This window comes from Rhea pennata, chromosome 16 (genome assembly GCF_028389875.1).
Source record: "Rhea pennata isolate bPtePen1 chromosome 16, bPtePen1.pri, whole genome shotgun sequence".
NCBI lineage: Eukaryota > Metazoa > Chordata > Aves > Rheiformes > Rheidae > Rhea > Rhea pennata.
This window is the reverse complement of record NC_084678.1, coordinates 2,369,430-2,396,460: the sequence shown is the minus strand read 5'-3', so window position 1 is coordinate 2,396,460 and position 27,031 is coordinate 2,369,430. Positions and strand designations below refer to the sequence as shown.

The following is a 27,031-nucleotide window of genomic DNA, read 5'->3' as shown; positions in this document are numbered from 1 at the left end:
CCGGTCGGGGGCCAGAGCCCGGCGAAGGGAGCCGGGGGCCAGGCGGGGGGCCAGGGCTGGACGCGCAGCGCGGCAGGGCACAGGCCGGGGCGGCTGCGCTGCTGTACGGCGGTGACTAATGGAGCTTCTGGTTTCCTCAGCTGAGTCACACGCTGCGCCCCGTGGGGGCGGCCGGACGCGGCCCCACAGGACGCGAGGGGCCCGAGTCCATCGAAAAATCGAGTCTGGCTTGTCTCGGCCTGGAGGGCTTCAGCGGGCATTTCCGCTGTAACTTCTTCGTGCTGACCTGTGTCATCTGTAAAAGCAATAAACAGCCCCCTCCCCTGTCCCAGAGCTGCTGCGAAAACAATTAATAACACATTCAGCTGCTCTGATGTTCAGCACAGAAACCCACCCAAGAAAATTAATCATTCTGTCTTTGCAGCAGGGTTAAACTTGCATTCTGTAAGTAAGGCCTGAATCTATGCACCAAATGGTAAAGAGGAAAAACAATGTAAGATTTTTTTTTTTTTAAAAAAATGCTCATTGAGTAAAATAGCCTTTGTGTGCCTTCAGCAAACCGGAAAAAACACTGCACAACTAATATAATTAAAGATGGCATCATTATGGACAAGTAAGGATAATCACAAGAGGTCTCAACACTCTCATTTTTTACAGCAATACTTTTAATGCTCTTCTTGTGGTATATCTTCAGAGAAATGCAAAGGAACTCCTCAGACAAGTAGTGGCTATAGCAACAGCACATACTGTAAAAAAAATCCACTGACATACTTAGAAAATTCCCAGTTGTATCACCCCTCCCCCTTCCTTTATTGCTAATTCAAGCCTTTCATTCACACATCGTTGAGTGCACTTGGCCTATTTTCTGCTGTTATTGAACATACGTAAAAGTTTCTAGAGCACCAGCATTTCATCATCCATCACTGTCCTCTGCTTAGATATCAAAACTGGAGGCTGGAGAAAATCAGCAGTGGGTATGTTTAAACTAGAAACTCCACACTAGACTGTTACAAACTGGCTGCCCTAGGGAGGTTTGGACACGGTATATTTGAATTTGTAGTGCAATGAACAGTGTAAGAACCTCCTACGCAAGCCTGGAACCTGCAGAACAGGAGTGAAAAGAGACAAATCACCAGTCTACAGGAGTTTAGCAACAAAACTTTCTAACCAGATCCTGCCCTGTTTTGTCTTGTTAACTTTGTCGTATTAGATAAAAAAGAAACTACAGAAGAAAAATACACAGAGGAAAAGTCCACTGAGGCTTACAGAAACCACTCTCCGAGGTCAGAAAAGCCCCCAAACTGACATTACTGACTGGAAGAGTACAAAGGGTAGTTGTGTTTTACCTGTTCTTTCCTTACTCTCACATAAGCATCTGCTATCAGAAAGCCGACACTGGGCACCATGGACCTTTGTTCTCATCTAGTATCAGATCCAGATCTTACATAAATGCTGCCGCTTCATCCAGGGCATAGGTGTGGCCCAGGGGTGCTGCAGGAAATTTCCAGAAAATGCTGAGATGCTTCTGACACTGGGTCTGTAAAGGTAATGATTGTGTGTGAGAGGCAGGATTGAACCGATCTTGCAGAATAGTGCTAGGCCAAAGTCAGTGCTGAGTGCACAGTGTGTGCAACACCCTTCTCAACATGGGGAGCAACAGCACCTTAAAGCTGCCCAGGATGCACTCCAGCCTGCACTGCAGTGCACTGTTAAACAGTGGCAAGGCTCCACATTAAAGGAAGCAAAAACCTGATTCCTAGGTAGAATTAACTCTTTGCCTTTAGTGCCTTGTGGATGACACACTACACAGCAAAATAACAGTATCTGTGTGGTGATTACAGGTATGTTATGCTTGTGAGAGGGGTATTACCCATTTTGGCCAGCAAAGAATCGACAGTACAGCTTATGTGCATCTGAATTGACTCTAATGAAGTTACATTTTCAGATGAGTTTAAATAGCTGGACAAGACTGGGACAACAAGGAAGAAAGAGGATTTCAGAAGCTCCTGGCCTGCTGTGATGAGCCACGTTCCACACACAACTGTTAGCTGCATAGAGAATAGCACTGAGTACAGCATATAGCTCGTGATGTCTCAGTGATAACGTGTATTTTTTCTAATTAAATTCTCTTTCCCACAAGACTTTCCTCCATATCAAAATATAAACTCCAGGCAGCATGGCTACATAAAAGGATTTTGTTTTGCTTTTTGAATAACTCCTTTTTTTTTAACCTTTTTACCAAAAGGGCAATAAGGCTCTAGTAGTATCTGCCCAGGCCTGTAGGGACTGCCAAGACCTGGAAGCAGCTGTGGAGCCAGCTGCCAGGTGCACTGTTGCTCCTGTGCAGCTAGCTCAGCTGGAAAACATGGGGAACAGCATCTGCCACTCTTGCAGGCAGTCACTTCCCCTTCCCTCCACAATCCCATGGGGTTGGAGCATCCAGCAGACATACATGAGATGCTCATCCACAGAGCTTCCCAAAGCAAGAGCTGTGCCATCAACCAGCCCAGTTTCCCTTCTGATCTATGACTTTATAATCTTATGTGCAGTCACTTTGAAGTTTACTTTAAAGAAAACAATCATTATGGTCAAGGTAAAACTCAGTGCTAGTGTTTGGGTGAAACAGCACTACACACATAAACACCCATCAGGCAAATAGTGCAGCAACTCTCAGCCCCCACCTCCCAAAGTCACATGCCAAGCTCTGCTTCCAACTCTTAATTGCGTTCAGGGTAGCCAGCAAAAAAACAGTTTTCAGCATCTCACTTAGACTGGCTGTCCTGTGATCAAGACTGGTGGAAAGCAAAGCCAGAAAGGAAGGGAATGCCTCCAGACCTTTTCTCCTGGCTGAAGGAGCACTCTACCCACACACCAACATCTCAAAATAGATCTGACTGCAATGCTGCAGTAAGCACAGAGGCCACATAATGGCACTGTACAGTATGGGTATAGAGGACAGGAAAACAGAAAAAGTATATTTAGCAAACCATTTCCTTGTGACTGTTCTCCTCCCATGAGGGCCAAGTACTTAAAACAACATTATGTGAAAATAAACTCCTCTTCAAAGCAGACAAGAAATTTCACAGAAACACACAGGTAGGAAGGGCTGTCTGGAAATCTCCATGCAGGTCCAGTCAGAGCAGGATGTTCTTGTTGAATTATGAGTATCATCAAGGATGGAGATCTCACAGCCTTTCTGTGCTCTCATTACAATGTTTCACCACCCTCTTGGCAGAGCCTTTTCAGTTTTTTACATTGAGTCAGAATTTCCCACGTTCCAATCCATTGCCTCCTGTCCTGTCCCTGTGCACCTCTGAGAAGAACCTGGCTCTATCTTCTCTGCAGTCTCCCATTGCTGGTTAGACAATAAGGCCTCCTCTTTACTTCTGAAGACTGAACAAACTCAGCTCTCTCAGCCTTTCCTCCCCGCCAAGTCCTGTGCTCCATTTCCTAATAAATACCAATCCCTTTAAGTACAGAAACATCGCAAAACAGTGAAACAAAGAAAAAGTGAGTTAGGAGAGGTTAAGAGGATGGAACTGAGCACAGAAATTTGGTGACAGGAACCATCCTGACAAGGATTGTGTGATCACCTTCTGGGGGTGACAGTGGTCTTAGGACCATAACTTATCATTAGGCTGGATGGAGTCTAGAAGAACATACCATCAGGAGGCATATGTCCATGATGCACAAGACACCAGCATCCTGTGTCCCTGCAAACTGCTACTACTAGATTTGAGCAAAACGCACTGCAAAGATGCAGGAAGAGCGCTTTGAGGATAAGGGATGGGCTGGAGCTTGTGGACAGGCATCAGGGTGAGACTAGTCACTGCAGCAGTGCTGTGCTGACTGCTCCAGCTGCCAGACACACACACACAGCTCCCCAAGTGTGACAGCAAGATGGGAATCCATGGCCCAGGCTTCAGTACTCAGAACTGACCAGCCCAAACTCTTGCCTCACGCTGCCACAGAAGAAAATGACTGCAATGAGGCTTATTGAATCTCCAGGCAACTCAGTAGATTATCACACAAAAGCTCCCAGGAAAGGTAAGCTCAGCTGATCCATATGTGAAGTGGGAAGAAAGCAGTGGAAAGCAAAGCCCAAGGAAACTGTGTCTTGGCTGGAGCTGGAGGCAGCAGCAGTGTTCTCCAGCCTGGCCGAATCCCCTTTCCCAGCAACTGAGACCCTCTCCTGGCAAAATAAACCCGGAGGCTGAGAGCAGAGCAGGAAGGAAGAAGGAGCCCAGGAGGCCAGCACAGAAGGGAGCAGCACACTCGACAGCTATCCTACCACCTTGGGCCCCAGACCTGCCAGAGTAGCTCCTTTACCAGCATTACACAATGGTATTTTTCAGTTCTCTCCTGTAGGTGCCCGGGTTCAACATACCCGTGTGCCGAGACCTCCCGAGCCAGGGAGGGATCACAGAAAGCTTCAGTGAGAAAGGACTGCAAAGAGTTAGGAAAAGCTCCCTTAAAGCATGGGGGAATAGGCATCTTTGGCACAAGGAGATGGAGCAGATGACTTCTCCTGTGGTCTCTTGGGGTGATAGACCATCAGCACCCCCACTGATCAAGTGTCAACGACTGAGCTTGAACTGGATGTAAGCAGGGAGGAGAGCTGTCCTGTGCCTTTCCCTTGCACAGTCCTCACCGTACGGGCAAGATTGCTGGCACTGCTTCTTCACCTCTTCTCATTCTGGAAAAACATCAGAGGGAAAATAAGTTGCCAAAACAAGACACTACTTGGAGCCCAGAGAAAAGGAACAGGGACAGACTCCTGCTTAGGAAATCACGGATCAGAAGCTGAGTGGACAATAGAAACTGTCCCCACGACACAGGGCTTTCCTGCTTCCTGACTACACTGACTGCCCACTTGCCAGTGGTCCACTGAAACCCTAATAACTGGCCCATAAAACTGAGCTCAGGAAATCTGCAGGCTGGGAAGCAGCTAACAGAGAAGAGAACATGTACAGAAATACCCTGCAGCACTAATGTTAGAAAAATGCTTCCTGGGTATATCCCAAGTCTCCTGTGTGACCCAGGAAAGATCACCTCCACACCTTAGTTTTGCTGCTGTACAGAGGAGGTGTCAAGAAAGTTGTCACATTTACCGCTTATGAGAATTAACTCCTTGGTTAAGGCACTTCGAGATCCTTGAATATGAAGAAAAACCATGAAAAGAGCAAACACTATGGTGAGAACATCAAGCAGACAGAAGAGCCAACACAGACGTGCACTCAGACCTGGCACCACCACCACAACACATAGCTGCTCCCACCCACCGACACCACACAGCACTTCAGGTCCACGGTGTTTATAACACAGGTAGTACAGACAAGGCAATCTTTCTACTGATAGAGACAGAGAAGAGAAAGATACCAGACATGTCATTCAGGGTATTTCTGAACAGTGTTCCCAAAGGATCTCAGGATGAACTTGCTTCCACTAGGAAGGATCATTTGTTTGCTCTCGGAAAGGCCACCCAAATACTGGGCAATACAGATTTTAAGCCAGAAAAACCACAGATGGGACAGGCTGTGATTTGCAAAGCCATCTGGTTTCAGCAGCTCTGTCTGCTGTGAGGCTGTACACTCCTTCTTCTCACCCTGATTCAGGGATCTTAGTCCTTCTTGCCCTAGGCTGACCAGTGACGTAAAAGGACAAGATAATACGCAGCTATTCCCTTCAGCGACTTCTAGCCATCAGTGCCTTACAAGTAGTCCTTTGCCCTAGGAAGGGAAGACAAGTGGAAACGAAAGCCACTCTCTCTCATATCCATCTACCTTCCCACAAGAGCTTTGGTCTTTTTCACTGTGACAATTTCCAGCACAGAGTCTGACACCCCAGCAGCCGCAGGCCCCAGCCACACAGTGGCCCTGCGCATCATCACTCAGTTGTTTGGATGTAAACAGGGACAGCCAGCATGGTGCAGGGGCCATCCGAGGCAGTCTGCAACTCTGCCAGGGCCAAATTGGATGCGATGCTGCTGGGCTGCCCGGGAACAAGGTCCGATTCAGCAGCTCCTGATCCCCCCACCACGATGGACAGGACGGCATCAGACTCCTGGAACTGTTCTTTGCTCAGGCCACCCTCTCGGGAGTTTTCCCCAGTGGCACTGTCTTTCAGCTCTGCCAGGGCCAGCTGACTGGGGAGGGAAAAGCCCGCCTTGCGCCCCCGCGCCACCCGTTTCTTCTGGGGCTTCCTGAGCTGCAGGTCTTTGTCCTTGGGTGAGCCCAGCCGGCACTTGTGGTCCTTCATATACTTATGGCGCGTGAAGCCTTTGCTGCAGGTGGGGCAGCGGTATTTGTAGTTGCCGGTGTGCGAGCGCTGATGTTCCATCATGTGTGCTCGTCGGCTGAAGGACTTGTTACAGTACTGGCACTTGTGGATCTTCATCCCTGCACAGAGCATGACAGGAGAGAAAGTGCCGTTAAAGAACCCTGTGTCAAAACGCAGATGTTCAGACAAATCTGCACTGCACTGAGGGAGGGCATGGCAGCTCGAGCTTCTCTTCCAAGCAGATGTTCCCTAATAAAACATCCATCCTAACATACACCCTCTCTCCCTTTCCTACCCTGCAGCTTGAAACAGCTGGCTCCTCACCCAAGCAGCCACATGCTTCTTTGGTTTGCTAATTAAAGCAACTAATCAACCCCCCTCGCCTGCTCCTGCCATCGTCTAAGAAGACACTATGGCAGACAATCAGAAAGGTAGGTGCTGCTGCACCTTGAGTGTCAGGGTTTAGAAAGGGTTACAACATTAGTCCTTGCCTCCAAGTAAGAGGTTTAAAATATTAGCAGAAAAATGTGTCAGGTGATTGTGGTGAAAAGACAGAACATAGTCTTAAACTCTGGGGTTTTTTTCAACGGTATTTCGTAAATAAAAAATGTTTCACTTTTTTTCTCCCAAGTATGGGAACATACTGGAGCTTCAAACACATCAGCTGCTGCACTGTCAGCACAGCTCCATCTGATCTCCTGTTCCAAAGCTTTGCACATGACAGGCACAAGAAAAGACACAGTTTTACCCCAACAGACAAAAAACACAGAGCTCCCTAGGGCCCAGGAAGAAATAGTTTGTCTTTATTAGGAGGAGGAGCATTGTTTTTGGAAACATAGAGAGAAGGGAGTTGAATCCCAAGAGCTCTCCTCTTGAACAGAAGATACTATCAGTGAAGAGTGGAAAGATCACTGAGGACATTCATTTGATAGCAAACACATTGAATAATCCAGAGTCTCAGCCAGCAGGCCCTCCCTACAGATTTACAGTGCTTTAGGAAAGAGCCAAAAGGTTAGGCACAGCTGTAAAACACAAGCTCACATAATCAGGCCTGCAACAACAGAAGGTTTTTGAAAAAAAAGGCAAAAAAAAAGCTAATAAACGGTATTAAGCATGTAGGCTTACATACAGGAAACACTGTACCATACACTATGAAAAATTCTCCCATAAAACTACACAGTATCTGTATTAGCTGAGGGGTGGGGTGGAGAAACACCATGGGGAACACATCTGCAGGGAACATCTTGTGCTTCTGGGGGTGACAAAGCAAAAGCATTTTCATCATTCTCCACTTGCTGTTTCCCTGGATTATTCCTTCTGTAACATGCTCCCCCAGTGTCACAGTGAGTCCCAACAACTTCTTCATTCCCAACTACTGGCAGCAAGGGCAGAGGACAGCTGCACTTACCTGAATGGGATAATATGTGAGCCTTCAGCTTGTCAGGCCTGTTAAACTCTTTATTGCAGCCTGTGTGGCTTCTGGAAGAGTAACAAACATCAGTGAACAGCATGAATCAACCAAGGATTGATGCAGAGATGCTCAGCCATATAGAGTTTCACAGCTCTATCCTTAGCAGCCCACAGGTGGATCCCTGGGTGCATCCACAGCAAGAATCACATTACTTCAGCCCTTCTGGAAGAAGCAAGGAATAAACAGCTCCTACAGGGACACATGTGACTTCCACTAAACTACACCTCACCCTTGTCTGACCACAAATGTCCTAAAAGCAGCAGGTTCAAGATCCCAGCTGAAGGCAGAAATATTCTGGAGGGAGCTGTAAGTTGGTTGGAGCAGGGAGAAGTCAGTTGATGTTGGCATCTCAGAGGGCCCGTGACTGTCCCACAGACTTGGGAGGACACACCTCCTAAACCTGGCTCTCTTTGGCTTTTGCATCAGCTCCCACATTGCCAAGTGCTTTTTGAGACAGGACAGTTGGGAAGATCACTTCATTTGGCACTTTGTGCTGAGATAATACCCTTTCTTCTCCCTAGTGCTCCCCAAGTTCAATCCCCAAAGCCTCCCATGCAGGCAAGCGTTATTTTACACACATTGATGAACTGAGGTGAAATGATGTGGCCCAGTAGGAAGTCAATAACAGGAACAAGGTTCCCAGTTTAACAGCACCCAGCCCCAAAGAAGCAGTGGGTTGGCAAATGCCATACATGTACTCTAGGAGACCTACAAGAGACATTCCTTCCCTCCCAGATCCCATCATGACCCATTAAGGCAAAGCACCATGCTGGAGACACACTACGTACGAGAAGGGACATTTATACTTCTTGAAAGGCTCATGAATCAGCATATGCCGCTTGAGTTTATCTTTCCGATTGAAGGCTGCATCACACACTGAGCACTTAAAAGGCTTCTCTCCTGCATAAGAAAGAGACCAAGAGTCAGGCAGAGCCCAGTGATGCAGGGCTGCTCTCGTCAGTACTGGATTCACTCTGGCAGCAGAGCCAGTCTCTGCTTCTCTATAGTCTCTCCCAGGTTTGCCTAGCCTGCCTGATGGATAAATGGATGGTTACAATCCCCATCGCACAAGTGCTCCTCCTCCCCAGGGCTAGCTTCCTTAGCTTACGCAACCACGGGCAGCAGGAAAGCCAGCTCTGTCTCCCACTCCTAACTGGTGCAGTATTGGGCATGAGGCTGATCCAAAACCATATATTATTACAGTTAACTCATGCAGTTGACTCTGTTTTTCTAGTTATCAGGAAAATAGCCAAGGCATTACAGAGTGTAGCCAGGACTACGATATGGAGACACTGAGCAGTAGGCACAGGCCAGTTGAATCCAGCAAAGTCAGCAGTGCACTGGAACTGCTAAAGTCTCTTGGGCCTAAGCCAAATTATCCAGCCCGGAGCCAAGCGTGGGAGCTGTATGGCTGCACTTCAGGGCACTGTGTTTGAGATAACAAGCCCTGACAGCCTCAAGCTTGCTCTGTCTCTGCAATCTGGATAAGGTGCCCAAGGTTACAGCTCAGCTGAAATGGGATCACCAAAGAGTTAGGAAAAGGCAGGTCCTCATCCATGAGCTCGGATCAAAAAGTCTAGGGGGCAGCCAGCGGACAGGGAAAGTGTTTCAGCACTGGCAGCGCCCGTACCAGAGTGGATGTGGGCGTGCAGCTTGAGGTAGTGCTCCCGGCGAAAGAACTTCTTGCAGATCTGGCACTTGAATTTGCTGCCCCCGCCGTGCGTGGGGATGTGTCGGCGCAGATACCTCTCACAGGGGAACACCTGTTAACACACAAGAACAAGGCTAAGAGCCAGCAGCATGCAAGGGTTATCACTGAGCCAGCGTGGCCAAGGGAGGCATAGCATATAGAAAAAGCTAATGAAGCCCATGGTGACTACTTTCTTGGAAAGAAAGCACTGAGGAAATTGTCAGTTTTGTTTAAGGAAAATATAGATACAGCTTTTTGTGGAGGAAAAAAAAAGAAAAAGAAAAATTAAATTTCTTATCCTTAAAAAATAAGCCAAAATCTTGCTGCTAAATTTTATAACACCATGGAGGACCAGCACCCAAATGGACACCTCATTGGAACCATCAGTAGAGCAGGCTGGGCAAGAAACCCCAGCAGTTACTACCTTCCCAGAGTGTTAATTTATTTTGCGCTTCCCCACCACTTATTACCAAAGGCTCCCAACACAGGTGTACACTCATTCATGGTCTTTATAAAGTCAATGTGAATGGCTCCTTTGGCTAACAGGGATACTGAAAATACCCAGGTTAAGTGAATTCCTAAAGTGATTGCTACAAGCACGCATCAAGAGGAGCACAGGAGAGCCAGGAGTTCTGGTACCCAAGGCTGTGTTCTCACAGCATCTCCAGAAGTCAGCAATATTAGTAAGAATACAAACAGAAGTAAAAAACATTGCTGCATAAAACAGACTCTCAAAGCCCTATTGCTGCTGCTGCTCAAAGTCTCACCCAGGCCCAAAAGGGCATCTGTCACCTGGTGGGGGGAGTGGGGAAAAGACAGGTAAAGAAAGATGGGTTACTAACCATGGCATGAGAGCGTTTCCCCTTCCTGAGCTACCTCAGTACAGAGTGGTCACTCCTTTGAGATTGTCCCTGCCCCCACTGCAGGATTTTCATTTCCTTCGCTATAAACAGAGGAGCAAGGGTCCAAATTTTAGTCTGGATTTCAAAGAATATTAGACTTCAACCCCCCCAAACTTCTGCCCCTCAAACCCCCTCGGGGGCCAGGCTGAAGAGAGTATTTCCAGCCAAAACCTACCCGGGCATCGTTCCAGTCCCAGTCACATCACTCAGACAGATTTCTCTTTTCCAAGGACACAGAGCACTCATCCAAAAGAGGAGAACATGGGGAGACCCAGATACTTCTACTGTGGTGGGAGCTGAGGACAGCAATGTGGACATCCAGGATCTCCCAGGACTTGCCAGGTGCCACCCTTCCAGCCACGAGTAGCCAGGCACGGTGGGTCAAAGCCCTTGACACACGACACCAACGCCAGCCTAATGCTTCCCCCAAACCTACCTCACTTTTCCTGACATGACTGCTTCTAAGAAATAAGGATGGCAGCCCAGGGTGACAGCCCAGTCCTGTGCTGTCAAAGATCCGAGCCAGCACCGCCTGAGTGTGTCAACGGAGTAATGGAGCTCGGCTCTCTGCACAGCATGAGCCCAACGCAACATGTGGGCGCGCAGAGGGTGGAGAGGGAGAAACGTCCCCTTGCAAATTCTGTGCATCAAACAAGGCCCAGGAGAAAAGCCAGCACTGTGGGGAGGAACATACTCTGCGTGAGAGAGGCAAGAGAGCTGGAAGCCAGGATGCAATCAGCTCTCTCTCTCTCTCTCAAAAGCACCTCATGAGCCTGCCAGTCCGTACTGAGGTAGGAAGGGAGAGGAAAGGGAGTCAAGGATTCCCGTCCCCCTCAGAGCCCTAACTGCATGGCCAGGATCGGCTCTGGCAGCGGTCACCCACCCACCTTCTGGCAATGAGGGCAGGGAAAGTTGTGCGTTGCTGTCTGCAGATGGTGCTCCAGGGCTTCCGGGGTGGAGTACTTATTTACACACTTCACACATCTGAATGTGGAGAGAAAGGACAGAGCCTGTGAACGAGGCTACCGCTGGCAAACCCCATACCACAGGCAAACCCCACACTGGGCTGCACCCACCCACTCACCAGCCACCTTCCAGGTCGATTTTTGGCAGGGATGGTTCAGCACAGACAATACCAACATCGAGATGTTCTGAAACCTCCATAACCCGCATGGCCAAATCACACTCATACTTAGCTGCCTTCACAGGGGGGAGTTGCTGGAAAACTGGATGGAAAAGCCTTGAAATTGCCAGACCTCTGCCACACTAACTCCTCAGGTTACCGGCATGAGAGCTCCCAGGTACCCAAGCACACATTCCACAGTTTCCTTGTGGAAACAAGCCCTAAAACTTCACCTTACTTAAAACACCTCATCCTATCTTCGCTGCCAGAAAACAACCACTCACAGTGAAGAAGTTCTTGGGTGACTGCAGCGCACAATGGAAATATTACTTGTGAAGTGGCCACAAGGCGACATTCTCTCCATGTTTCGATGTCTAACAAAGTTTGAGTTCACACTGCTTCATCTCCCACACCACACCTGGGCCCTCCTCTACTTGCTCAGCTATTCTCACAAATCTTGGCAGTATTTCTGAGACCTCCGCCAAACCTGACCAACCGTGAGCAACAGGTACAAGCATCGTCAATGACGAACACACAGGCACTCACACAGGATATCTGTTGTTAAACCTCTTTTCATTTGGAGATCAGACTAAACCACATCAAACATAAGCAGAGTTCAGATCTCAAAGATCACTGCTAGCAAGCTGTAGGATGAACCTCCCCAGCAAAAGGATAACTAGAAATTATGGCCCAATTAAAAAGTAGTAGATACTTATTCCACAAGGCTCCTAAGTGACTTTCAGTATCTACTAGACCTCTTACTCTTCCTGTATGTACCTACATATATTTCAACCACTCCCAAGTGCTGTTTGTGAAACATTCTCATGCTTCCTCTCTACATTAACAGAAAGGCCTTCCTAGGCAACGGTCCCCTTTGCAGCAAGAGAAAAGGAGAATTAAGTCTTTTATGTGGGCACAGCTTTTATAGCTCTCACTTCCTTCGCTGCAGGTGATTAGAGAATCAGACAGAAGACAGACTGTGAAGGGGCTCTCTGAGGTCTCTCGCCCAGCTCATGGCAGGCTCAGCTGTGCCCATCTCACTCTTGGCCCTTGATAGAGGATTTGCAGTGATGGGATCTTCCCACGCAACTTATACTGGTATTTCACTGTCTTTCCAAAAGATTCCTTGCTAGAATTTCAACCCACCACTCCCTGTCCTGTCTGCCACTCACAGGGAGAGCACCTTTTGCTTTCTTCTGGAGACTCGAACCTGCTCACGGTCCAGAAGCTGAGAGTGAACTATAGAGTCATGCTCTCATGACATCCTAAATCTCAGGCCCAGATTCTGCATACAAAGTGTTCGGCCCAGCAGCCTAGTGGAGGGACCCTCCTGCTGCCACTCAGGTGTCCCAAGAGAACCACAGCTGCCAAACACAGCCCCCTCTCCCATCTAGGGTCCCAACAACTCTCTGCCAAACACACTCAGCATGCGCTCACTCCCACAAGCCTTGTAAGCACCAATTGCTACTGTACTTGTACACGGCCACATCCTTCTTGGGGCTGTGCTGGGGCAGCAGGCTGTGGGAGTACTGGTGGACACCCAGATCGTACAGGGAGGGGAAGTCCTTGCTGCAGAGGTGGCAACGATAACTCAGCTCCTCCTGGTGGCTCTTGATGTGCTCAAGGAAGGACTCCAGCTTCTGGAAGGTCTGAGCGCAGCTTTTCACCACACACTTGTACACCTGGGGGAAGATGGGAGAGCGACTGGAGCAGCACACCATGGAAACCAACAGAGCACATCTGCCAGCAGACAACATGGCCTTCTGGTTCAGAAACTATTGCCACCGAGTCTACTTTCAGAGCGCAATGCCTGCCCCTTTGCCCCCTGTGTTGGGGAGTGGCTAAGCTATTATGAACGAAGCAGCACCATGGTTCCCAGAGTGCCCCACTGTGGTCCTGTGGGGACCCACACAGCTGCTTCAGCTGCAGGCCTACAGTTGCAGAGGACATGCAAATTCAGCACAGCCCCCCAGCTAGGGTTTGCTCCCATTCCATTACAATCACTGGAATGAGATCACGCCCAGAAGCAAACATAGCTCCAGAATATGAGCCCCACTAGGCCTCGCCTCTCCCACCTCTGAGGGTTGGGCTGAACCTACTCAACTTCCACGTGATGCTTGTTCTGCAAATGCAGAACATCAGGGTATTTCCCCCGAGGAAAGCAAGTGAAATGGAGTGGGCGTTGCTCTGAGCACTTGAAGTCACCCAAGCAGGTGAGATCACACCACCTCAGCAGTGACTGTCCCACGAACTGAAAGCTGCCACCCATGCTGAAGACTTTGGACTTTGTTTCTTTCCTCTTTGTCTAGCTGCCCAAACCTGCTTGGCTGATTTCTCACTGGCAACTCTGCAGAGTAGAGGCAGTGGAGCTTTTCAAAACTGCCCAGACCACATACCTGTGGCCTAGCAATGCAGCGAGCCACTGTGCAGGGGAGCACAGGTAGCTTTAGAGAGTGAGCAGTGCGCTGGGGACAGACATCAGGCACCGGGGTACAGGATGAAGCCTGTCTCAGTCTCACCACCGACACAAGGCACTCTTCATCCCCACCCACCTGCTCGTTCTTGTGCTGTGTCATGTGTGATTTGAGCTGGAAGTAGGTGTTGAATTTGTTGGGGCAGAACTGGCACTGGTAAGAGCTATCGATCAAGACAACCTGCTTGGCTTCTGGTTTGCCCGCCTCACTCTCCTCCATGGGGGCTATGTCTTGGGGCGGTTGCACAGGGTTCCTTGAGGGCTGAGTCAAACCTGAAAAATAGGGAGAAATAAAGTCAAAAGATTGCAAACAGGCAGCTATGAAAGCTACTCTGCAAGCCCTACATTGCCCCAACATGCCAGGTCTGGCTCTGGTTCCAGACTCTTCCTTTCAAAGGCAGATTCTTTAGATCAGATGAATCTCATTCCCTAACTTTCCTGTCTATAGATTATCAAGGGCTTTGATTTCTCCATCTTCCTCTCCTGGACTTGTTCTCTTCACCACAGTGCTTCCAAAGAAATTAATGTGCCTTGTGGAGCAGTGAGCAAGGCAGGCCCCCTCCAGAGTACCGGAGCCAGATTCACTTCCCATCTCAGACAGGAGATGGGAGGTAAGATCTCCAGTCCTGAGAGCAGCTCCAGTGGGACCCTGTCCTAGACACAATACTGCCACACTGTGTTGTTCCTTCCTCTCTTACCTGGGTTTGAGGCAACCAGTAGAAAGATTACCCACACCACTGCCTGCCAGCAAGGAGCTTTTCTCTGCCTCAGGTGTTCCCAGTTGGCTGGGGTGTGGGGGGGTCATACCCACCCCAGGCATGACTGCAGCACTGCCAGCAGGCCAAAGCATTGGACTATGTGAAATCACCAGCTCGTCCAGCCACTAAATCAAAGCTGCCAAGTGTGACTCACACACTGCCAAGGCTGCATTCCCAGGGAGTGAGGAAGGGCATGATGCCTCCTTCTGTTCCCATGCATGACCTGGCACAGAGTTTGGGGCCACTGTCTCACCAGCACCTGGACCCACCATTGCTATGGGCACCCATGGGCTGCAGCTGCCAGCAGGACTCAAGCAAATGAGGCAACCAACAAGTGCACTTGTCTAATGTGTGCTGCTAAACCCAAAGGGGGGGGATGCAAACATCAGCTGCACACACAGCTCCTTTCTCCCCTCCATCCTCACTAGGGATGAAGAGATACAGGAGCATGCAGACTCCCCACATTACCACTTTGTCTCTAACATAAACCGTCCCCAGGCAGCAAACCTGCATTCTCCTCATCCTCCGGTTGGTTTGGGTTCAAGGCCATGACCTGCACCGTGATGGAGTTGCGGGAGATGGTGCACCCCAGCCCTGGAGGCCACACTTTATGGGTCTGCATATGCTTCTTCACATTGGACTTCTGGGCAAAGGCTCGGCCGCACACAATGCACTGGAACGGCTTCTCACCTGTGTGACTGAAGGCAAGAGGCACCACGTCAGCAGCCCCCAGGCATGGACCACAGCAGCATGCCTGCTGCAGGACTGAAATGAGCACTTGCTGCTTAGCAGAGCAGCTCCTGGACCTGCCAAACAAGGGCTTTGAGACCTGATTAACTGGAGCAAACGGATTGCAAGAGGCCTGGAGAGACAAGCCTGCCACACAGACAAAACACTCTCAGTCACGGGATGACAAGGGATCAAAGGAAGAAGTGGGAGAGGAGAAAGAGCTCTGCCACAACACAGAACATCACTGTCAGGGCTTCCACACTGATCTCTTGGATCCCACTGCTTGTCCCTGTCACCCGTTCCTCCCTTGCTCACACATAGCTTCTAGCTTGGAATCCCCCAATCTCCTTAAATTTGCTCTCCCCCTTTTGCAGCAGGGCAGAAAATATCTTTCTACCCTGCTTTTCTGCTGTTCGAGAGAAAGCTGGCTCTGACATCATGTGAAGAGCCCAGGATAGGAAGGGAGCAAAACTACTACTTGCTCCTTCTCACTTGCCTCAAGTTCTGCAGTCTGTGCTGGAGCAGATACTGAAAATTTCAACTGCTGTCTGGCAAAGGCCTAGGTCTTATCTCTAGGTCTCCCCATCTAGACATTAAACTTGGCTTATGGTTCGGGAATACCAGCCCCCACGCAGCCACCAAGCCTGCAGCTTGCTAGGGTGGAAAAGGAGAGCAAAAGCAGTGAAGATGATACTGCTCCAGCAGATGGGTGACAAGAGTTTTGACTTTCAAGGTCTCATCAATAAGGAAAGAGGTCTCTAGTCCAAACCCATAATCAACCGAGAAGGTTACACTGACAATACAGCTTCCATCCCATCCACTAAGCTACTCTCTGGGAGGAGTATACTGGAAAGAGAGGGGTAAAGGATCACTTCCCAGTGTGGTATGTATTTTGGGTGACGAGACAAATGTGAGGCCTACAGGACTGTGCAGTTTCCTTTGGTGGGGCTATGCCCAATCCACCCCAGCAATTCAGCTGTGTCCACGCTGGCGGCACCGTTACCTTCTGATGTGCTGCTGCAGGTCGAAGTTCTTGGTAAAGGCCTTGTCGCAGTAAGTGCATTTCAGCTTGGGAGACTTGGGTTTCCCTGGAAGTGGAAAAGCGCACACAGGAATGAGATCACGTGGCACAGCGCCATCCTCCCCTGCTCTGCGCTATCACCCCAAGACATAGCTATTCAGGACAAAGAATAAAGCACTCATGAAGGGGTAAGATCAGCCTGAGTCTCTCCCTGCTCTGGCCAGGCAACATTTAATGTAGTCTGAGCTAAGTCAAGAAATAGGAGAGCAAAAGTGAAGGTGCAGGGCACCCTCTGTGGGCATTAAGCACTCAGGGAATCCTTCCAGCTGTGCTACAAATCAGCTACTTTAAAGGTATGTTGGGCATCAGAAACAGGTATGGGACTCATGAGAGGAAGGGCCTCAGTTCTGTCTCTCTCCTATGAGCAGACCAAGGTCAGCCATCAGCTGGAGCACATGGCTGTTTCTCCGACGTGGAAGATCAGTCAATCACATCTTCCATCTACTGTGACAGAGCATAAGCCAGCAGAAACAGCTGAACCGTGGGCTGCTCTAGCAAATTCCGGACTCAAGAGCTGCAGCCTGCGTGATTGTTCACACCTCTACAGATTATATTAAAGCCTAGTATAGGTACTGCTGTATCTCCACAGATTCAACCTTCCTGCTGAGAAAGGCCACATGGCTTTCTTCCACCACAGGCTTGGCCTATGATCACTTGGCCAGATGTGTGTTGGTCACACAAGCAACAGGCAGGCTCTGCCAGTGGAGGGTCTGATGGTAATCTCTCATGTAACTGCACATGCTCCTGTCCTGCCTTACCTGGGGATAAGCACGTTTTGTTCGCAGGCAGGATACAAACTGAAACACGTAGTAGGGACTGATCTGCTGAGCCCCTGGGAAGAGTGTTAAGGCCCATGGGCCTTGCAGCTGGGCATTCTTGCTTAGCTTCACATGGACCAAGCCCTACCACTTTATTTGCAGGACCTTCCCTTTTTCAAGTGTGATCCAACAGGCATATAGCTGCAGAGATTTAGCAGAAGTCTGCCCTGTGCTGTAGCACAATGACAGTCCTTCCACATGTGTCCAGGGCAGACAGACATCCATACCTCCGCCTGCTCTCAATAGCCTTGGGCATGGTGGCGTGTTCCTTCCCTGAAGCCCTGTGCACAGCCAGTGGCACCCAACAGATCTGGAGAGCTTGTGGCTCAACAGTGCCCTACAGGACAAGCCCAGAGGCCCACAGGCTAGAGCAGGGCAACAGCCTTAAGGATACCTACCTTCATGCAGACTGCTCTCTGTTTTGGAACGCCTGCTTTTCGCAGCAGAGGCAGAATCAAAGCCAACCATATTGCTTCCTCCTGCACCGGTCAAGGGTGCAGGAGTGCTGGTGCTCTTAGATTTGAATCCCTGCTTCCCAGGGCTGTACACAGGAGGAGAGGGATAAACAGGACTTTCCACACACTGGCTCGGTACCTGGAAGAGTGCAATTATCAATAGAAAAACAGATTTGCTGCATAGTGTCATTCTGTACCAAGTACACTGCCTATTACTCTACACCTCCAGCAACATTTGCCACAGTAGGCTATTAGTTCCGCCGAGTTTTCCGCCTCCTGCCAAATTGGATCAAACTTCCGGTTCACCCAACCCGACAACGCATCCCTAACTAAAGCTAACTCCAGGCACTGCATGAAACACTCTTGCTGATCACCACCAAATATCCAGGATTTATCACATCAGGGACAGGAGAACTGAGAAACTCTCTGAAGGAGCTCCCTGGTCTCCCTTCTAGGTCCTACACCTAGAACAGGTTCTCATCCCTTCAGAGAAGGTTACCAGAATGATCACCACTGACCCTGAGGATTCCAACCGTCCTGCAGGCAGGAATCTCCAGGCCCTGCTGTCTCCCAAGAACGACTGCAGAAGGGAAGGAGGCACAAGAATACTCCAGATGGCAAAACACAGCCATTTACACTGGCACTACTATTAGGAAAGAATGAGGGGTTGACATTCAGAGAAAAAAGCAGAGATATCAGCCTGAAGCAGCATGGTTTGAGGTCTTTTTTGTTATCCACCCTGATAAATTAACACAGAGCAGTAAGTATCCAACATCATCATCCATTTCTGAACACCTGCACTTCCAGATCAGATGGCAACTACAAAGATAAGGCTGGCAAACCTCTACTACATCCAGTAGTTTCCAGTCCAGCCCCAGCAACAAGACAGGTGCTGCTGCCATGCCTGGAGGCAGACACACTGAATACAGAGTGATAGGAAACCCCTTCCCTTCCCAGTGTGAACAGCAATGATAACATGTGGCTATGAACAGCTGACGACAGTCAAAATGATTCATGCCCACGACTATCTGGAAGGAGAAGCTGAGTTTTGCTCCTTACTTAAGCCTGCAATGTGTGGCACCGTGTTCTGGACCCCTCTGGGACAGTTCCCTCACCTCACCTTGCTCTCACTTTTAACACTTGCAGGTATCCCTTGACCACAGCAGACCAAACTCACTCATTCAGATCTCCCAGTCCCTCATCAGCCAAGCCCTCCTGTCCTCTCAATTGCTTTTTTTTCCTGTTCTCAGAATCCTCTTCCTCTTGATAGCATCTTTCTGATCAGTATCTTCTCCAGAGGAAATAATCTATTTTTGTAAAATAATCTAACACATCTTCCCAGACTCTAATCCTGCACTTCTAGTCGAGATGAGTCCCAGACGGCATCACTCCCTTGCTTTTTAGAAGAGGCCCAGGAGATCAGAGCCCCCACGGACTCGGCCTTACCTCTATGGGCGGATAGGGCTGCATCCCCAGCGTCTGAATCTCCACCGTGCTGTTTGCTGCCATCGGAGCAGATGCGCTGTACACTTCGACCACACCACCGCTGCCGGTGCTGGACTGCCCCGGAGGCCCCAGGCTGGGTGGGGGAGGCGGCGGTGGCTGAGGAGGGGGTGGCGGCGGGGGCGGCGGAGGTGGAGGTGGCTGGGAGAGATAGCCAGCTCCAGCGTGCATACTCAAGCTGCTCTGAAAACAAAACAAGGAGAGACAGATGCACAAGGCATTGAAAATGCAGCACTGGTCTAGCAAGGCCGAGGTGGAGGTACCGCACCCTCACGCCCAGGTTCGGGCTTCAGAACGGGACCTGCAGCAACAGTGACAATGTCATCACAGCACTCCACAGTCCAACTGCCAGGTTGGAGCAAGCTGTGGTGGCTTGCAGAAGGTTGGTTTGATCTGCTGGGAGACGTTGTCTCCAAATACTCAAACCCCACTGCTTTTTTGCTTTGTTTTTGCAGCTATTAACCTTTCTGGTTATTAAGAACTTTCTCAGAGCATGGAGAGTGTATCCAGCCCCGTAGTGGCCAGACCTGCCCTGGGGAGAGCATACACCAACCATCCCAAGAGCATATCCATGGGGAAAACTGATGAGGACTCCAGAAAAAGGGCAAAAACTGGAGAGACAATATTACAAAGATCTGAGCATCCAGCAACAGGGATAGCAGGAGGGAGCAGACCCTGGAGTTATCCTGTTATTATCTATCAGGCCTCCCCGAGCCTGGCTGTCACACTGGGAAGGTGCCCAGGACTCAGCATCAAAGCAGGTCTCTCGAGTCCGATCCCACGCAGCAGGAGTCCCCAGAGCACATGCATGCCCCTTACCTGCACCGGGGGCTGCACCGCCGGCATCGGCTGGTCCAAGGATGTAAAAGCAGACATGGCCGACATCAGCACCTCATCACTAACTAAGATGTTCCCCTGCACAAGGGTCTGAATCAAAGGAGACGGGGGAACTGTGATGTATGTAGATATTTGCTGAAAGAAAAAAAAAATTGTTTCATTGTCGATCAGCAAAAGGACAAAATAATAAACTCAGAAAAATAATAATACTGTTTTTCACTGAACCTCTGCATCTGCTTTCACAGCCTCAGTCAGCAGATGAGCTAAGGTAATTATCTACAGCTTCCCACCGAGTCCACTGTAGTTCCTAGCTGTAACAGTAAGTGAGCTCTGGAAATGTTTTTCACAGAAGGAGCTTTGTGATAGTTCAGGGAAGTGGCCACTAGCTCAAATGGTTAGTTTTTAAACAAGCTTTGCAGAACAAACTGGTTGCAGACAACTTCAGGCCTTTACTGGATGCTTCCCTGCTAGGAAAGGTGGGGAACTGAGGGAGGCTGCTCTGGCTACAGATGGTGAACACCAGGCTCATCTCTTCAGACCAAAGAGGGACTACAGGAGGGGAGATTAGGCTGTCCTCACTTTGTTGGTAGAAGTGACCAGTGTTTGAAGACCCAGGCAGCACCATCCACCAGCGCTGTTAACTTGAAAAAAAAAAAAAAAAAAAAAAGAAAAAAAAAAAAAAAGATGACTTGAAGCACTTCAGAAGCCAGCATGATTGCAGCTACAGGATGCATCATGCACATGGGAACTGCTGCACAGACTACCTCCCAAGAAGTCTGCTGGCAAGGAGAGTTCCCATAGAACATGCCCCTCAGGCACATCACACCACACTGTGTGGGGTTATCAGCAGGAGCCTGGGCGGAGGGATGCAGGGGTGGTGCCACAACCACGGCCCTCCTCTTCTGCTCACAAGCCAGACCAGGTCCAGGAAAGAGTGCGACCACAAGCAATGCAGAGCACACACAAGCCTGGCAGGCCAGGGATGACACCAGTGCTCCTGGGAGAAACTTCTCCTCGCCTGAAGAAAAGGGGCTAGACACTCATGCTGAAGGACATTTTACAGCAGAGGACCAGGCAGATTTAACATGAGGTCAAAATCCAACACGACCACAGCTGAGCCTCCTAGAAGAGAGGTCAGTCATGAGGTATCACTGGATCTAAAAGCATTATGCAGAGGTTCTCCCAATCCCCAAATGATGGTGACAGAGCCATGGAGCCTGCTGGCTCGCAGCACAGTACCTGCCGGCTGGCGCTTGGAGCTTGCTGCACTGATGTGATGGATGGGGTGTACACGCTGTTGGTGGCCAGGGAGACGGTGGAGAGGGAAGGGGTGTTTCCCTGGCACTGCTCTCTCTTGTGGGTCATGAAGGCAGGCAGTGAGTTGAACTGCTTCTTACACTTCCCACACAGGAACACATCTTCATCATCTGCAATTAGAGAACCAGATACTATTTCAGCCTCCAGCTCCCTTTCTTCTGCATTCCCCAGAGCTACACCAAACAAGAACCAGAAGAGGCAGGAGAATAGACATCTTCTGAATCTCTAGGACATCATCATCAGGAGAGAATCAGCTGCAAGGGCAAAACTGTCCCTCCTCCCCGATCCCCAGCTCTCCCTAAAGCCAACTAATGGAACACGTCTGTCTCAGCCCTGCACCCATATACAAAACCTACAATCTCCCTGTGACAAACTGCCTGTCCCGTCTAATCCCGAAGACATGAAATCTAACCCAGCCCCGCTCCTGCACTACCTTCTGCTTTTAGTCAAGCTACTTCTTCCAAAGCATCATGATTATTCTGGCTGATGCAGATTTTATTATTCAAATTGCACAGAGGAAGAGGAGTCATTCGTATCACGGCACTGAGTCAGTGGCAAAATCAGGGCACAACTTGCACCTAAAACCTCCCCCCCAAGGAAGACTGCTGGTCTTCGGTGCCTCTGTTTGGTATTAGTGGCAGAAAGAAGACAACTCATCCAGCATGTTCTAGATTAAATCTGCAGATCTAGTAACCCATTTTAACTTGAGATGGTTGGACTCACACCTCTTGTGAAAAAATACCCTGTGGCTCACAAGGTTGAGACTGCTCTCTGATTCCTGGCTCAGCCTCAGGCAGGACTGTGCTGCAGTTATAGAATGCAACTCCTCCAGCAGCACAGCTCAGAACGTGGTCACCATGAGAGGGTTTTTCAATAACAGGATGAAGTGGGAACTCACTGTCCAAATCAATCTGATATATGGACTGGCCTCTTCCACAGAAAGGGAGAAAAGAGCAGGAAGAAAAAAACACACAGCCACAAGGAAAGGCTCAAAGCATCAATCCCCTGAACAGGTTCTTGGGTCTTCTGCCAGTAACTGTCAGCCCACAGCTTGCAACATTTGTAGTTGCAATCTGTGATAGGTGGGAGACCCAGAGGCTGGTTCTGCGCCTACTCAGCAAGTCCTGGTCCAGCCCTGGCTGACTACATTTACCAGCTCTGGGGGAGACAGCTCCAAAGACAGACACTAGCTGTAAAATCTTGAATGCCTAAACAGGAGTTTTCATGTGCACATAAACCACTAGTTCCCATATTCATTCACACAGATCTACTCAATGTCTGGACTAGCAGTTCATCCCCGGAGGATAAGGGACCACTCATTACATGAAAAATAAAAGCCGCAGCAAGCACTAGTGAAATACAAACAGTAACAAGCCACAGCGGTGGGGAGAACACTGCTGCCTCCTTTCACACCCTTACTGAAGTGCCCAGTCCAGCCTATTGCCAAGACTAACTCCAAAAGCATCTTTCTGCTCACCTGGGCACTCGTACAGACCCATTCCTCCTGCTCCACCTAGCCCAGCTGATGGGTCACAACACTCGTAGCAGTGTCCAGTACGTACAGTCTGCATCACTGCTCTGCCCGACTGTCACGGAGAGCGTGCTGTAAGAGTTCGCTGCCCCCTCTTTTTTCTCTCCTAGCGCTAAAGAGACTCACCCATTGACTGGATGGTGGCGGATGAGGTGACATTTTGAGCGGATGGATCAGTTACCCCTCCTTGACCGTCCAGTAAGGACTGCACAGCCAGCACCGTCTGATTATCCATGCCTGCAAGGGAGACACAACCGGGGCGAGTGAAGCGAGCGCACGCCGAACACAGCAGGGCCTTGCTCAGAGAGCATGTCGCGCCAGGAGGCCGCTCGCTGGCTGCCCCTGCCTGCTCCGCTCCTCCCACAGAGCCGCTGCCACCCTCGTACCCCCGCTGCTCGGTAGCATTCGCTGTCTTTCTACAGAAACACTCCTGCCCGTTTCTACTGACAAAGAGGAGGGATAGAAGAGGAGCAAGAGAATCCAACAGTGTAAAGAGCGCTTTTGGTTTCAGGCGCTTGCTGCAGAGAGGACAGATGTTTGCAAACGGCAAGTACGAAAAGAGCAAAGAAGAGGCTATTTAGGATGTCCTGGCCCAGCCAGGGTAACGGCTTGGATGGACCTCCCTGGGGAGGCAGCACAAGACAAAACCCTTCGTGGGCAGTAGCTTTGTGTCAGCCCACAGCCAAGCTTTGCTCCGAGGCCAGAGCTTCCCTATTTCCAAGGGCAGGGCTCCCGGACCCAGCCATCCACAGGCCAGTGAATAACAGAAGGATTTAGTTACAGCATTTAGAAGGAACTTGCAAGGATGGGCTCCTGGGAAGGGCGCTGGGATGACCCACTCCACCACTGGCTCCCCCCTGGGACATGCAGGAGAGCTGAACAGTGGCTCCCTCCCCTCCTGGCCACACTCCCTGCCGCGCTGCAGGCGCCTCTCATGCAAGAGCTGTTGGCCGCTCGCTCTCATTTCCATTTCCCTCAGGACTACATGAAAGCACACACACCCAGACAGATTTGTTGTCAGAATCAGCTCGCTTGCTTCGGCACAAATATTTTTCACTACAGCTAAAATGTTCTAAAATATTCCGGATAAATACGGAGACGGGGACTGCTCGTCTAAGGAGGCCACCTGGCCAGTGGTGCACAGCCCGTGGATCAAGCCCAAAGCAATTTTTTTCTTGCTTTGGAAACCAGAGGTAAAGAAATGCAGAACAACCTGATTATGAAAAAAACAGTTAAAAGGTATGATTTATGTGCACCACTCTTCTCTAGCAAGTCATTCAAGAATTCAAGAATTCTATTCAAGAATAGCAATCATTCAAGATCATTGCAGAGCACGACTCTACATCTCTTACTGATGCCAAACTCAGAATTACATACAGAGAAGACACAGAGGTCTAATCATTTGCAAACAGTGCAAGTGAGCACAGATCCTGATGAGAAACCAGTGAGCAAGCAGCATCAGGATGGACAGTAAAACATTGTGACAGGTCACAGCAGAGAGCAATGGAAGAGCAGAAGCAGCAGCCCCATCTTTCCATTACGGGTTCCCCTGTATTTAGGGTACAAAAGAGAGCAAGAAAAACACCACAGCTTATAGAAACCTGAATGTCTGCAAGGTGCAAGTCTTTAAATTTCTCCTGCACACAGGGATGTGCCTTCCCCAAAGGGGAGTACACATAAAGTATTGTGATTCCTCATTTCTCCTGTATCTCCAGCATGAAGCAGACAACAGGAAGACTCCGTGAACACCCTTTCCATCAAGCAGTCACCGAGGAAAGGTCACAAACGATACGTGTCTTCGGCAAGAGAGATGCCTGAGCTGCAATCGTTGCCACAGCACAGGCCCAACGGCAGACACCGCGGGTGCGCTCCTCGGCTGATCTGCTCATCCCTACTTTAAAATAGGCCTCCTTCCTCACAGATATTCCCCTCGTTGACAGGAAATGCGAAACCACAGGCTCTGGTTAGTGTACCCCAACCAGAGAGCGAAATGGAGGAGCCCTTTCCAGTGGTCACAGAGAAGCAAGCAAGCTGGACATGACGGAAAACTGGGAATCAAAAATTCAGTCTTAATAATTTGTGGTCATAATTAAAAACACTAAAAATGGAAATGCTGAAATCATCCTGCTGTTTGCACTGAGAATGCCACACGTGCACTGACAACCAGGTTTCTTCCCAGCAAGTAGCCAGATCTTTAGAGCAAAAAAGCCGCATTACAGCCTCAATCCTGCTAACTAGAAGAGGCTCGAGGAGCAACCAAGGCCAGCAGCAGACAGGTAACGCAGGAAGAGCGATGCTAACGCTGCATTTGGTGTTCTGAAGCAGCCAGGAGGCCCACGACAACAGAAATATATTGCTCTTTATTCATCCGATGTTTTGCACAAGCGCCTACCAGGTTTGCCCGTTAAGTCGCACCAGTTAAACACACAAATATACATTTAATAGAGGGAAATCAGTATTGGGTTAAAATTGGGGGCTAGTAACCATTAAATTAAAGTAAGCTCAATTACTCGATGCCATTCAAGGCCGTGGACAGATTCGGTGAGAAAGATCTGGAGCAGTCTGCACTGATTAGAGCCTGCTCAGGTCTGCACGACGTTCTTCACAGTCATGAAACCTAAAGGGAAAGCTAGAGCTTCTCTCCTTACTGGCACCCCACTTTCCCCAGACCCTGATGAAAACACAGAGATCCCAGAAAACGAGGATAAAAGCGTGAGGCTACCAATCTGTGATGTTTTGTTTACTCCTCGCATCTCTCTCACTTCAGACAGCGAAACAAGACTGCTCTGTGTCGCCTAGGTTTTTTTTTTCTCTCGCGTGCTCCGAGCTGCACGCCCGAGGCCGGGTTTTTTGCCACCACGAGCACCAGGCGTCTGGTGAGAGGCACGAAGGTACCCCCCTGTCCCTCAGCAGGCACCGAGGACACGACTCCGGCCGCGGCACCGCGGGCTGAGGCCAAGTCACCACCGCCTTGAAATCGAGTCGGGTCAGAAACAAAACAAAACCAAACAAATAAGATCAGCCACAAAAATCTGCGTGGGCTGCCGCTTTTTGCGGGCTCGGGAAAGGAGCGGAGCCGGTGGCGACGGGGGGAAGCGGGTTCGGCACGAAGCGCCGCCGCCGCGCAGCACCCCGAGCAAGCGGCGCGGAGGGCTCCTCGGCGGCCGCCCTTCCGCCCTGCCTCGGCGGGGGCCCGGGGCCCGGCGGGGCCGGGCAGCCCCGGCGCGCGGCCCCTCGGGCAGGGCCCTCGCCTCCCGGAAAGGCCACGGCGGACCTGAACGCCGGCACGGCGCGGGGGCGAGGCACGGCGGACGGCGGGGAGGGCAGCGGGCGCGGGAGCCCACGCACCGCTGCCCGCTGCCCCCACGCTCCCGAGCGCCCCCGCGTCACCGCGCCGCGGCCGCTCCCGCTCCCGCCGCCGCGCGGGGCCGCTCGCGCCGCCCCGGGGGGCGGGGGGGAGGGGAGGGGGCGCGGCCCCGCCCCGCGCCGCGGAGCCCCCGCGGGAGCCCGGGCCGGCGCGGCGCGGCCCCGCTGCCCCCCGGCGCGGCCCGGCGCCCCCGTTACCTTCCAGCGCCTCGAAGATCGCCTGCGCCATCTTGGAGCCGGGGCGGCCGCGACCCGCCGGCCGGGACGCGCCGCGCGGGGAGGAGGCGGGCGGCGGCCGGCAGGGGGCGCCCGCGCCGCGCCGCGCGGGGGGCGGGGGGCACGGCTCGGCTCGGCACGGCTCGGCACGGCTCGGCACACCTGGCGGCGCTCCCTGGCGTTTCCTGACTGGACTTAGGCATTCCACAGGGAAGGGTCACCGTGCCGCGGCGGCGCCGGGCGCGGCAGGGCGCTGGGCTCCGCCAGGGAGCCGGGGCTGCGAGGCGCGCAGCGTCTGCGTGTTTTACCGGGGCTGTAAAGCCTCCCCCTTACCGCTGTGCAACCCCCCTCTGAGGAAACCCTCTCGGCTGACCCGCCCCGGCCCGGCCCGGCCGCCGCCCCGCGCCAGCCGGGCTGCCAGCGCGAGCCGCGCGCCGCGGCGCGCCCGCCGCTCCCGCGGGGCCGCCGCCGCCGCCGGGCCC

At 50.9% G+C, this 27,031-nt stretch overlaps 1 protein-coding gene across 3 annotated transcripts; it reads right to left on the bottom strand.

Moving 5' to 3' along the window:
• Nucleotides 1–647: 647 nt before the first annotated feature.
• Nucleotides 648–26,587, bottom strand: ZNF341 (zinc finger protein 341). Of its 3 annotated transcripts, XR_009960062.1 has the most exons (16): nt 26,532–26,587; nt 23,094–23,204; nt 21,359–21,546; nt 20,102–20,254; nt 19,226–19,465; nt 17,723–17,918; nt 16,429–16,513; nt 15,204–15,394; nt 14,018–14,211; nt 12,939–13,147; nt 11,230–11,326; nt 9,381–9,513; nt 8,539–8,650; nt 7,688–7,758; nt 5,380–6,398; nt 648–4,696 (listed from the first exon to the last, which is right to left on the bottom strand). XR_009960062.1 is itself a non-coding variant. In XM_062589270.1 (15 exons), exons 1-15 carry the CDS (start codon nt 26,560–26,562, stop codon nt 5,887–5,889), a joined length of 2,523 nt encoding a protein of 840 aa, XP_062445254.1. In that variant the 5' UTR covers nt 26,563–26,587; the 3' UTR covers nt 648–5,886. The 3 variants fall into 3 exon arrangements, 2 of the variants coding, with proteins under 2 accessions (XP_062445254.1, XP_062445255.1); XM_062589270.1 differs by having other exon boundaries at nt 648–6,398; XM_062589271.1 differs by lacking the exons at nt 21,359–21,546; nt 23,094–23,204; nt 26,532–26,587 and having other exon boundaries at nt 648–6,398; nt 19,226–19,460; nt 20,102–20,187.
• Between the last annotated feature and the right edge of the window lie 444 nt (nt 26,588–27,031).